The sequence below is a fragment of the Heptranchias perlo genome, chromosome 11, assembly GCF_035084215.1.
Source record: "Heptranchias perlo isolate sHepPer1 chromosome 11, sHepPer1.hap1, whole genome shotgun sequence".
Lineage (NCBI taxonomy): Eukaryota > Metazoa > Chordata > Chondrichthyes > Hexanchiformes > Hexanchidae > Heptranchias > Heptranchias perlo.
The window spans coordinates 61,160,179-61,173,328 of NC_090335.1; the positions used below are offsets into that span (position 1 = coordinate 61,160,179).

At 41.5% G+C, this 13,150-nt stretch overlaps 1 protein-coding gene across 1 annotated transcript in view; it reads right to left on the reverse strand.

The window, feature by feature from the left end:
• The window catches only part of LOC137326846 (sorting nexin-9-like), a 59,215-nt gene extending 46,425 nt beyond the window's left edge, over positions 1-12,790 (reverse strand). Inside the window, exons 1-4 of the mRNA XM_067992226.1 lie at positions 12,629-12,790; positions 11,452-11,535; positions 6,198-6,272; positions 1,747-1,830 (exon numbers count right to left, since the gene is read on the reverse strand). Coding sequence (XP_067848327.1) covers positions 1,747-1,830; positions 6,198-6,272; positions 11,452-11,535; positions 12,629-12,790 — 405 coding nt within the window. The remainder of the gene's footprint in view (positions 1-1,746; positions 1,831-6,197; positions 6,273-11,451; positions 11,536-12,628) is intronic.
• Between the last annotated feature and the right edge of the window lie 360 nt (positions 12,791-13,150).

Below are 13,150 nucleotides of genomic sequence, written 5' to 3' on the forward strand. Positions count from 1 at the left end.
TTAAAAAAAAGAGAAAAAGAGGGAGAGAAAAAACAGGAAATTACAGACCAGTTAGCCTAACATCAGCAGTGGGGAAAATGCTAGAGTCTATTATAAAAGATGTGATAACAGAACACTTGGAGGGCATTAACAGGATTGGACTAAGTCAGCATGAGTTTATGAACGGGAAATCATGCTTAACAAATCTGCTGGAGTTCTTTGAGGATGTAACTAGTAGAATAGATAGGGGAGAACCAGTGGATGTGGTGTATTTGGATTTTCAGAAGGCTTTTGATAAGGTCCCACATAAGACGTTAGTGTGCAAAATTAAAGCACATGGGATTGGGGGGAATATACTGGCATGGATTGAGAATTGGTTGACAGACAGGAAACAGAGAGTAGGAATAAACGGGTCTTTTTCGGGTGGCAGGCAGTGACTAGTGGGGTACCGCAGGGATCAGTGCTTGGGCCCCAGCTATTCACAATATATAGCAATGATTTGGATGAGGGAACTAAATGTAACATTTCCAAGTTTGCAGACGACACAAAGTTGGTGTGGAATGTGAGCTGTGAGGAGGATGCAAAGAGGCTCCAGTGTGATTTAGACAAGTTGGGTGAGTGGGCAAGAACATGGCAGATGCAGTATAACGTGGATAAATGTGAGGTTAACCACTTTGGTTGTAAAAACAGAAAGGCAGATTATTATCTGAATGGTGATAGATTGGGAAAAGGGGAGGTGCAACAAGTCCTGGGTGTCCTTGTACACCAGTCACTGAAAGCGAGCATTCAGGTGCAGCAAGCAGTTCGGAAGGCAATGGTATGTTGGCCTTCATTGCAAGAGGATTTGAGTACAGGAGCAGGGATGTCTTACTGCAGTTATACAGGGCCTTGGTGAGACCACATCTGGAGTATTGTGTGCAGTTTTGGTCTCCTTATCTGAGGAAGGATGTCCTTGTCATGGAGGGAGTGCAACGAAGGTTTACCAGACTGATTCCTGGGTTGGCAGGACTAACATATGAGGAGAGATTGGGTCGACTAGGCCTATATTCACTCGAGTTTAGAAGAATGAGAGGTGATCTCATCGAAACATATAAAATTCTAACAGGACTCGACAGACTAGATGCAGGGAGGATGTTCCCGAGGGCTGGGGAGTCCAGAACCAGGGGTCACAGTCTCAGGATACGGGGTATGCCATTTAGAACAGAGATGAGGAGAAATTTCTTCACTCAGGGGGTGGTGAACTTGTGGAATTCTCTACCACAGAAGGATGTGGAGGCCAAGTCATTAGATGTATTCAAGAAGGAGATAGATATATTTCTTAATGTTAAAGGGAGCAAGGGATATCGGGAAAAAGCGGGAACAGAGTACTGAGTTAGACGATCAGCCATGATCATTTTGAATGGCGGAGCAGGCCCAAAGGGCCGAATGGCCTACTCTTGCTCCTATTTTCTATGTTTCTATGTTTCTATTGGGTTCAGTGGTAGGCATGTGTATGCCTGTTGTGTATATAACATAATTCTGCAGCAGATCAACACAATGCCATATATAACTGTAAAATGTTGCTATTGATCCGGCATGGAAGGTTTATGCACTATCTTGTTACATGCCATAAAGATATAGGTACACAAGGACTATGTTGATGTGCCTGCTGTACATAAATCATGTAAGTGTTGCAGTAATACATCAAGAAAGTCTATTTAACATCTGCCTGATCAAAACAGAAAATTATGTAGACTCCCTGTAATTGTGTTTTTTCACTCAACATACCTCAACTATATCTAGTTCTTCATAATTTGAATCAGCATCACATGTTTCTTCAATCTCAGGATGCGACACAGGGTCCACCACCAACTATAGAATGGTTTTAAAAAGACTGACGTTTAGATGTTAGTCATATTAATTAATGAACAAACAGCTGCAAGAATAATACCTTCAAATTGATATATTTAGAAAATGGTTGTTCCCTAAAGCATAGGGGACAAGTAAAGTTGACAGACATAAATATAATCAGCCAAGTGACTTGAAGTAGTTTGTGATAAAATCCTTGAAAAGATAGGCACAAATTCTCATTGAAACTCCAGTTAATTCTTTTTTTAAAATATATAATTTACAACATGGAAACAGACCATTCGGCACAACCAATTTGTGTTGGTATTTATCCTCCACACGAGCAGTAGTCCTTGTCCCATGTGGCGGGCCTGTAGGACTGGACACAAGACCATTGATGGGGCAATACCATTGCGCAGCCCTAAGAAAATCAAGCAAAAAAAGTACATACAGTCTTTTCAAAAATTCTCCTTGCAACTTCAAATGAATCTCTGCATTAATGCTATCTTGCTTGGTTAAGAAAGCAGGCTAATCCAAGCCTGCAGACTGCTTCATGGAAACCCATCAATAATGGTCCTTAGTTAATCAGTAAAGAGGCACACCTGAATAAAAAGTTACTCTCCAGTTATTTTCTCTCCCACTAAAGTAACTCACCTCCTTGGGTAGATTGACTAACAGTCAAGACTGGGATTTAGTCTATTCAAGGCAGTAGTGCTGTTTCATCATAGAAGCAAAGTTTCTAATTAGATTAGCATCTCAATGTTTTGCATTTATTTCTAGTTTGGGATTACTTAAATTTTCAGATGACTGGATTAGTTTTAGTATCCTCCAATCAGTTCTATGTAAGTGGCAACAAGCATTTCTAAATTGAAAACTATAACCACCCTCTGATAATTAAGCATGAATCTATCCGTACATTTAAATATTGTGTCAGTAAGCATGTAGGAATGTATTATTGTGGAAATGATTGGTCAAAGGATCAGATCCCAGAACTTCCACCAAGCAGGTCTTGGGGATTATTGCCCATTTAACCTGTATTATTAACCAATCAGATCCAAGAACCAAAATCAAATCTGAGAACCATTCCTACACTGTCATTTCTGATTGTTCCTTTTTTTGTGATTGAACCAATTACATTTTACCCCAAAAATCTGTGGCATGGAGCCACCATGGTAATACTCTGTTTCCTCCTTGTCCAAACCTCTTCCCACTAGCTCTCTCCCTGCTCCAGGCCCCACAGCTGGCACTCCTTAGGCCCCATTCACAACTGACTCCTGGTCCTGGAATAAGCCATCACCAACTCCCAACTCTAGACTTTGCACCATTGGCTCTTGGCTCCAAATTTCTCCACTACCTTCTCCCCCACCCCCACCCTTGTCTCCTCACTCCACATTTTTGCCTTCTTCACTCCAAGTGCCTAACAAGCAGATTCAACTAACTATAGTAGGTGGAAAAGCCACTTTTAAATTAAATATGATAGTGATAGGGATTCAAAATCTTAACTGTTGGTAACTTACAGGGTGATGAAGGGGAATAAGCAAATAAGATAAAACAGAAAATAAATTTAGGTATACTACACAAGCTAAATGAAATTTTAAATATGGAAAAGAGCAATGAATATGACCAAGACAAATATAGACCCATTAGGCTAATATCAATAACGAGTAAAATAATGGAAACCATTCTAAGGAGTAGACTGGAGAACTCCCTTTGTAGTGACAGCATAATGAAAAACAGCTAGCGTAGATTGAGATGGGGAGATTGTGCTTGATAAATCTCCTGCATTGGATATATGCATTGAAGAACTTAAAGAGGAGATACACAAGAAGGATCTGTAAAAAGGATAAACCATGAGGAAAAATGAGAAAAGTTTATGCTCTACAGTCCAGAAAGAATGGTTAAGGAGGGGTCATCATTGAGGTATGTAAAGTATTAAATGATATAATGTTTATATCCTAGATTACAACAGTGACTATACTTCAAAAACACTTCATTGGCTATAAAGCATTTGAGATGTCCTGAGGTCATTACAGGCACTATTTAAATGCAAGTCTTTCTATAAATAAGATTAACCCATAATATTGCTAGTAGGTAAATTTAAGACTATTTAATGATCAGCAATTTAAGGTAGATTCTAATGCATGATGCTGCTTAATAATCAAAATCTGGCAAGAGGTAGGTGAAACAGAAACCAGACACATAGATTTGCTCAGCAATACAGTTTTAGTGAAAAGAAAAAGATGATCAGGTTGCTTGCTATTTTTAATCTACTTATTTATTTTAATTAATTTATTGATTTGCAAACTATGGTATGAGAGATTGAGTAAAATGGGCCTATATCTCAAGTTTAGAAGAATAAGAGGTGATCTCACTGAAACATATAAGATTGTGAGGGGGCTTGACAGGGCAAATGCTGAGAGATTGTTTCCCCTGGCTAGAGAGTCTAGAACTAGGGGGCATAATCGCAGGATACGGGGTTGGCCATTCAAGACTGAGATGAGGAGGAATTTCTTCACTCAGAGGGTTGTGAACCTTTGGAATTCTCTACCCTAGAGGGTTGTGGATGCTGAGTCATTGAATATATTCAAGGCTGAGAGAGATAGATCTTTGGACTCTAGGGGAATCAAGGGATATGGGGATCAGGCGGGAAAGTGGAGTTGAGGTAGACGATCAGCCATGATCTTATTGAATGGCGGAGCAGGCTCAAGGGGCCGTATGGCCTACTCCTGCTCCTGTTTCTTATGAGAGTTTTTTTTAAGAACCATCGCTTGCACATTTTATTATTCTGAATGGTATTAACTTTATAATTAAATCACAATATATTGTTTTTTAATATGTATCTGACATTATTAGCTCATTCTTTCATCAGTATTCTAGCATTCCACTATTACAATTATGGATGAAAAAAGCCATTCGGCCCATCTTAATTCATCCATCCTATACACTATATATTCATTGATCCGATATTTTATGTTCAATTAATGCAGAACAGCATAAGTCTATGAATATTGTTCTTTTCTTGTATCAGTTCTATATTTCAGTTGGGAGTGCAAAACGGAGGGCAGATTGACCATTAATTGTGACAGAATATCGAGACTTTCTATCTTAAGTTATCTAGAAAATTAAATTAAGATTCTTCATGACTGTTGCAGATACCTTATTGGTCTGTGGTAACTATGTGATTGTTAATGTATTGTTGGTTGCAAGGTTACCGAGGACCAATCAAATTCAACTGTTCTACTTTCTTATCCCAGCTGCAGCTCAGGCCCTGCTCCCTCCATTCTTCAACTTCAGCCTCTGCTTTATTGGATGCTCCAGCCTTAAGCCTGTTCCCTCCCTGATCCAACCTCAGGCCTTGTACTCTATTGTCTCTTCACTTCCTCCCAGCTCTTGCCCAGTTTGCTTAGCCACATCTTACCCAGTATATGTTGGCCGCCATCCTAGTGTGTGCCTGGGTGTTAAAAAAATGTAAAAGTAAAAGATAGAACTTGAATAAACCAATAAAGGAGACAGGGATAGAGAGATTTGGAGATAAACAGAAGAGAAAGGAGACAGTGAGATAAAGTTAGGAAGAGAAAGACATCAAGAATGAGAAAAAAAGTTGGAGACAAACAGATACTGACGACAGAGAGAAAGTATGTGACAGCCCTACGGAGAAAGAGTTGAAAAGGTGAGAGATGAATGGAAAGACAGTTACAGAATTAGGGACAATTTTTTTTATTTTTGTCTGTGAATAGTGGCATGTGATAGCAACTAATTCTGATTAAATATGTAAAATCCTAGACCTAAAACAATTAGCTTTTTAAGGAACACACTCCTACAATTTCTGTGCTGCATTAAAACAACCCAGGGTTTATTAGAGCATGCCACCAAAAATGGTAGGTAAGAGTTTTACATGTAGTGGTCTACTCACTGAATTACGAGTCTTAACTACATTGCTGTGGGAAAGTGGTAAGCAGAGACTCACAGTTCCTACTTTTAGCTTCATTTTAGATCATATTGTCATGTGGCTCCACAAATTACTTGTTTGCTCTAAAAATTATGGAAAATCATCATAAATTTGTATGCTTCCAAGAATTCTCTTCTTCTCATCTGTACCTTTTTTCTGCTGAATATCTTTTGCAATTTTTTCTCAATTGTTTTAAAGAACTTGCCTAATAATGAAACAGCTAATAGTCCTGTGGTATGATGTGTGCAAGTGATTTTACTTTCAATGTTTGCTGGTCTTCTACAGAACTGGAACAACGCACTGATAATGAGATATATGAAGTTTTGATATGATTCACTAGGGAAAATGTAAAACATGGAATATATCTGGGTTTCTTGCTTGGCTAAATTATGCATTTAATTACAATTTATAATAATTGATGCTAAATCTTCCTGCATCTTACCTCAACATTTTTTCCTGGGAACAGTCCATGCTCTCCATTAGAATTGATACCTTCATACCAGCCATTGTCTTTATCCTGAAGAAATAATTGCATCAGATAAGTAGGTGTGCCTTGTATTATTCTTTAAAGTTTAAGAACATAGTTTTGAAGAAACGCCATCTTCTGAAGTGCAAATTGTATCTGAATAATACAGAAATTTATTTTAAAAAACTTTTACCACATTCTGTTCCTGGAATAAAGATGCTGGGGTATGAAGTCGACAGCGTTTCGGCCACTAAATGGTTGTCCAAACTGCCACCTTCGTGGTGGGACATCCCACAACGGAAGTGCACATGAAATACATCAGCCGCAATATTACATAAGGTGCTCGTTAAGCGTCCCTGGCCTGAAATGACCGTTAGGCTCATTAAAATATTAAATAGGGATCCTGTGCTTGCATTAGGACCATTTGGGGCTATCCACAGGGCCAGGTTGGAAAACGCGGTCCGTGGGGGCGGTCACTCCGACTGTCTGCCTCTCTTCCGTGGCATTCTCTGTGCTCGGGTGGCCCTGGAGAGGGAGCACGTGGTGTCTGCCGGTACGCTTGAGGCTTTCCGCGACCGGTGGGCACCGCAGGGACTGGAGTGCATCCTGGACCGATATAATAAAATTATAATTTGACACTTATTTTGGTTTTATTGATTTACTGCACATAAAAACACAACCTAACCCCCCCCCCCCTTATAAAATGAGGGCCTAAAACACAAAAAAAAAGAAAAAGGACCCTTTGGGGAAATTTGTACCTGGGACCATTTGATTTCGATCATTCTTAAGCTCGCCCAGTAAAACATGGCACGAACAGTCAGGAAGCGGGCTCCAGCAGCGGTATTTAAAGCGATCCTCACCCCCATTAAGGTAAGTCTCTGGATAGTCATTTTAGGCTGCTGGGAAGCTTTCAAGCCAATTTTTGGACCTTTTGATTGAGTTTGGGAAGTTTTTGATACCATAGAGCTGTTGGAGAGCTGACTTTTGGCTGAAGCTGTTTTACTTCATTGGCTACAGTAGTACTGTGAAAAATGGGGATATTGCAGGAATTGACATTGAGGCAGCCACACAAAGAAAGCAAGGACACAGGAGGCCTCACAGGATGCGGGTCTTCCTGAAGATGACAGAGGAGCAATTTATAAGGAGGCTGTGCTTCAGCAGAGAGGCAGTCACTGACCTATGTCACCTGTTGCAGCAGGAACTGGAGCCAAACACCAGGGCACGCACAGCTGGAAAGGTCACCGTGACCCTCAACGTCTACGCCATGGGCTCATTCAAGCGTGCAATAGGTGACATCAGCAACTTCAGTCAGTTTGCTGTCCATATAGGAAGGTGATAGATGCCCGCATAGCAAGGAAACAGTAATACATCACCTTCCCCATACAGGCTGCCGATCAGGGTGAGAGAGCTCTTGGATTTGCCGGATCGCTGGATTTCCCCAGGTGCAGGGCATAATTGACTGTACACATATTGACCTATTTTATAGGGGTTCTATTCCCTGAATGTACAGCTGGTGTGTGATCATATGCAGTAAATAATGCTGGTCTATGCCCGGTTTCCTGGCAATAGTCATGATGCGTTCATACTGCGTCAGACCTCAATCCCTCCCACTTTCCACCCAGATAGATGTCAGGTTGGCTTCTTGGAGACTGGGTGCTATCCCCTCTACACCTGGCTCAGACACGATATTGCGGTTACAATGATAGCCACATAAGAACAAGAGCTCTCATTGAGCAAATGTTAGGTGTCCTCAAACAGTCCCGAGCGATTCTCCAGGTTTGTTGTGATTTGCTGCATGATGCACAATTATGCTATCCAGAGGGGCCAAACCTTGGAACTGCCACAGGAGGAACAAGTGGAAGAGGAAGGTGAAGAAGAGGTCAAGGAAGCAGAGGATAATGAGGAAGGTCAAGGCTGAGCCGTTCTGCCAGCTGCCAGAGCTGTAAGGCAACAAATTATTGAAGTGAGATTCTCTTGAGCAATCCCTCCCTTCTCCAGCGCACCAAAAGATCCACCTACCATCTGACCCACTCCTTCCACCTACTCTTTGAATGCCCTCAAACATTACTACCTCACAGGTGTTCCTCTTACATAACTAGGAATATGAAGATCAACATTAATGCAAAAAAAACTCTTTACTTCACATCTTGTGCATTCTGGATTAAACAAATTTTTGTTCTCTTAATACTGAAATGAAATCACCCTAGTGCAATACCTTAATGGCTAGCCTCTGTGCTCATTCTAATGCTCCTATGAGATGGTTTCCCTGTCGCTGGATCTTGGAAGGTGGAAGGCTGCTGATCATCCATTGAGGGCACTGGGGTTGGCTGTGGTGGGTGACCTCGAACAGCTCTGGCCCTTCAGGACTCAGCAACTCAGGGGAAAAGAGGAGAATTTTTTTTATGCAGCAAGTTGTTATGATCTGGAATGCATTGCCTGAAAGGGTGGTGGAAGCAGATTCAATAGTAACTTTCCAAAGGGAATTTGATATATACTTGCAAAGGAAAAATTTGCAGAGCTGTGGGGAAAGAGCAGGGGAGTGGGGCCAATTGGATAGCTCAGTCAAAGAGCCAGCACAGGCATGATAGGCCAAATGGTCTCCATCTGTGCTGTGTAATTCCATGATTCTATGAACCCTGGTCAGGTCATTAAACTTCTTCCAATACTGCAGCCAGGTCCGTAGCACGATGCTCCTGGTGCTGATTCACTCTGCCCCCTCAGCCCACTGCAGTCAAGCAGCTTACCTGGAGACCTCCCCGCCACCTGGTGGGAAGAGGACATCCCTCCTCCTGCCGACCTCCTCCACCATTACATCCAAGGCAGCATCCGAGAACCAGGGGATCCTTGCAGCTTATCTTTTGCCTGCCTTTGTGAGAAACCTTCAGTGGCAGTTGCCTGCAGCCAAAATGCACCTCCCCTTTAAGAGGTACAGGTTGCCTTTAAATAGCACCAGGGATGCCTGATATTCCTGCCCCCCACCCCCCCCCCCCATTAGGTGAGCTGCCAATCAACAGCACTAGCAGTGGTGACAGCCCGCCCATTTAATAATAATGAGAACCCCTGATCAATTTTGCTTCCTAGTTGCGTCCAAATGATTGGGCATGCATTACCCGCACAGCGCCAATTCTGGGCTTGAAGATGGGACTATCATTAAGCTGCGAACATAAGAAAATGTGGAATGAATATAGGCCATTAGGCCAATTCAACCTGCTTCTACTGATGGACAACGTACAATTCGCACACTGTTAAGTTCTTTTTAACTTATTTCATCTCTAAGAAGATAAAACCCTGCAAAATGTTTCCCTAATCCAGGTATGTAAATGATATGTTCTCATTTTAAAACACAAAGATGTAGATGTATCTCTTGTGGAAGTTGTGGTCAAGCTGAAAAGTGTCAGTATATTTTTGGTGGCTAAGCTGGAAGTGCTTATTAAATGGTTAAGACCAGAAGAATGTAGAAATGGGTAATGGTCAACTCACTTCGTTATCTATGTGCTAAAAAGCCTAATCTGATCTTTTAATTTTTTTTTTACATCAAACCACATGTCTCTACTCTTCATTGAGTAAATTGATCCAGTTGCTTTTTGAATACAATGCAGTCAGTATTTATTACACTAGGCGACAGTCCATTTTAGAAGTCAGGAGTCTAGATTTTCCAATTCGACGTAAGCTCAACTAGAAGTTGCACAGTGCGTGAATTACACCCATCTGACCTGAAGTGCATTGACCCCATGTGAAGTTTTAGGATCAGCCTAATTATAATATGATGGATGGGAACTATCTCTCCCCTTTGGAGGATGCAAAATGATGTGGTGCTACAGGATTTAAAGACTTGCAGCAGCTGAAATTTCAAATTAGGGAAACAAGCAAGCTTTTACACAAATATGTCTCAAAGGAGTTGAGTCTTGAGTTATAGACAAGGATGGGCTTTAGTAAAAAAAAAAGCTATAATCCATGTTAAAAGATACCAAACTGAAGACACAGCAAATGTTGCTCATTTTAATTGCCTAAAATGCCAACTAAACAGTTGTACCACCAGCATTACAGTACTGGGGCAGGGAAGGCAAACGGGTCAAAATGGAGGTGACAAGTCAGCTTTCAAATGAAAGAGTTTCATAAATATTGCCGTTATCAAAAATTCCTAAAAGAGAATGATTAGATGATTGCAAAAACTTGTAATATTGAGCTCCTTATTTATTCAGGAACAATCAGCCAGAACGAACTACAGCTGTCAGAAATACAACTGTAAGCACTCAGAAAAACAGATGATGATTATCCATCAAGTAGGGCTGAACTGCAGAAGTCACTGAACTAGCAGGAAAACAAAAAGTCCCCAGCATTCATAGCATTCCATCTGTACTGCTGAAATCTTACCAGGCAAGGTCTAGAAATGTTGGGGGTAACTTTAACCTAACCTGGGAAATGGCCTGTCTTCTACTATTCCATAGATCTCATGCAAGCATATGATAATACATGGAGGGAAGCACTGTGGAGAGTGCTGCTAGACAGCAGGCAACATGCATGTTCAATAGTGTATAAATTGTTCAGTGGTATAAACGCAAGCATTGGACGAGTTCAGTATCAACACAATGTGACAAGAGATCTACCATCAGTTACAGTGCTGAAGTAACAGCCAGCAGTGAGGCTACGTACTTCAGCAAATGGCAAAGAACAATAAAGAGGTTGGACCTTCTGGATAGCTGCGGTGAAAGGAGCCTTTGCCACACTTGAGGTACAATGGCTAGTGGTGATTGTACAACATAAAGGATTGTAAACAATTTTACAACACCAAGTTATAGTCCAACGATTTTATTTGAAATCTACAAGCTTTCGGAGGCTTCCTCCTTCCTCAGGTAAATGTGGAAGGAGGAAGCCTGAGGAAGGAGGAAGCTGAGGAAGGAGGAAGCTGAGGAAGGAGGAAGCCTCCGAAAGCTTGTAGATTTCAAATAAAATTGCTGGACTATAACTTGGTGTTGTAAAATTGTTTACAATTGTCAACCCCAGTCCATCACCGGCATCTCCACATCATGGCTACCATCGACAACATAAAGGATTGTTACAGCTGTTTTTATCGCAGCTGACCATAACCGTTTGGAAGGAGAGAACTATGTTTACAAATGTTTAGAAAATCCATAAAATGGATGTTACCCATTGTGCATAACTAAATGTTAACATATGGTAATTTTATAAAGTACACTATTTCACTGTTTTATTGCTGAACATTCTTTACCTGGTTGGTAACTGTAATTAACTCTCCTGGTACGAGAGTCAGTTCACCCTCTTTGCGACGTTTGAAGATGCACCGAACTACTGCCTAAGTAAAGAAAGTGAGTTAAGTCCAAAAATATCCAGTTTCTACAGCCTCCACAGTCTCATTATGGTTCAGCACGAAGAAATAAAATGGTAATATGTTTATTAATTTTGCTTTAATTTCCTCTGCAACGTCATAGGATTATAATATTTCTTTATTTTAGGCATAGATTCAGGGTTAACACTAGAAGATGGGAGAAATTAGCAGAAAGGAGATATTAAGAACATGGAGGGGGTGATTTTCAACCGCTGATTGCCCGTTTCTTGCCTGAAAAGTGGTCAACCAATGATAGAATATTTGGAAGGGGGAGCAGCTCGGCTGCCCCATTGCTGCCGAAGGCTCCCTGATACAACTTTCAGTCGAGCCTGTAAATGGGCAAGCAGCCCGCTCGCCTGAAACAGGCAGGAAGCTGCTAAAATATGCAAATTGTAATCCTATATCATGGAGGCAAAACTGAACCTGCCCGTTTCCCACCTTTGGGTGACCATTTTCAGATACACGTGGGTAGAGCATGCGCCATGCACACTCTGCTTATTTGTGCCAGGTGTTGAGCGGCCTAACCAGTGGTCCTCAAAGGGGCCGTTCATAAAACACCCCAGCAAATTTGTGATTTTTTTTTCCCTGGTGAGCTCCTCCTGGGCCTCCCCAAAAAACTCTGGCCACTGCCATCCCGTTTGATATCGGCGGGATTGCCTCCCCGCCCCCAGGCCCGACATGCCAGCTGGCTCAGTGTGGGAGCCGGTTGATTTCCCACTTTCCCATAATTGGCAAGATGCAGCGGACGCCTGCTTGGCAACTGCAGCTTGCTGATGGGCGGGCATTGCGGCTGCTCCATCAACTTCACACCTGTTTCAGGTGGAAATCGAAGACCACCCCTAGAATATTTAATCACAAGTAGCCACTGACACCAACTACCCGCCCATTGGTTTCATTTAAAAAGGAATTGGATATGTATTTGAAAAGGAAGAATAGAAAAGTGTTTCGGAATTGACAGTAAAATGGGATTATAGGAAGCGCCAGTTGAGGTGTTATCACCAGCATAGGCTCATTATGCACTGCCTCCTGCGCTGAAATTTCTATCATTCTATTTTTTTACCATTTTCTCTGATTTATTGGGGCGGATTTCGCTGGACCGGTGCACCTCGTGGTGTACACCGTAAGTTAGCCTTTTTCCTGCATCCTTCAGCTCAAAAAATGTTTGCGCCATAACTTGCTGGAAGTGGGAGGTGACAATAGCATGGCGAGGGCAACTGGGCATCTAGGACCTTAGTTACCGGCAGGATCAATGGTATACTACAATTAAAATAGGTGCTGCATCACTGAGCTCTTTGTGAGTGCCGAAATGTATGCCAAGTAATTAGGTCCATCCTAGAAGATTTATCAGAGTGGATATGCATCAATTGGACCTGCGCAAACATTTAACACAACATTTCCTTATGATCTGTGTCTGTTGGAGAAAATTAACCCTTCATTGCTTCAGGCAATGAACCAAACCTTTCAATAAGTGCTTACAGCTAGATGTGGTCAAAAGCTTGTTAAAACACAATCTATTCAATACAATGTATTAAGTAACCTAATCTTGCACAAAAACACAGTGTTATGTTTCTTCTACCAGTCT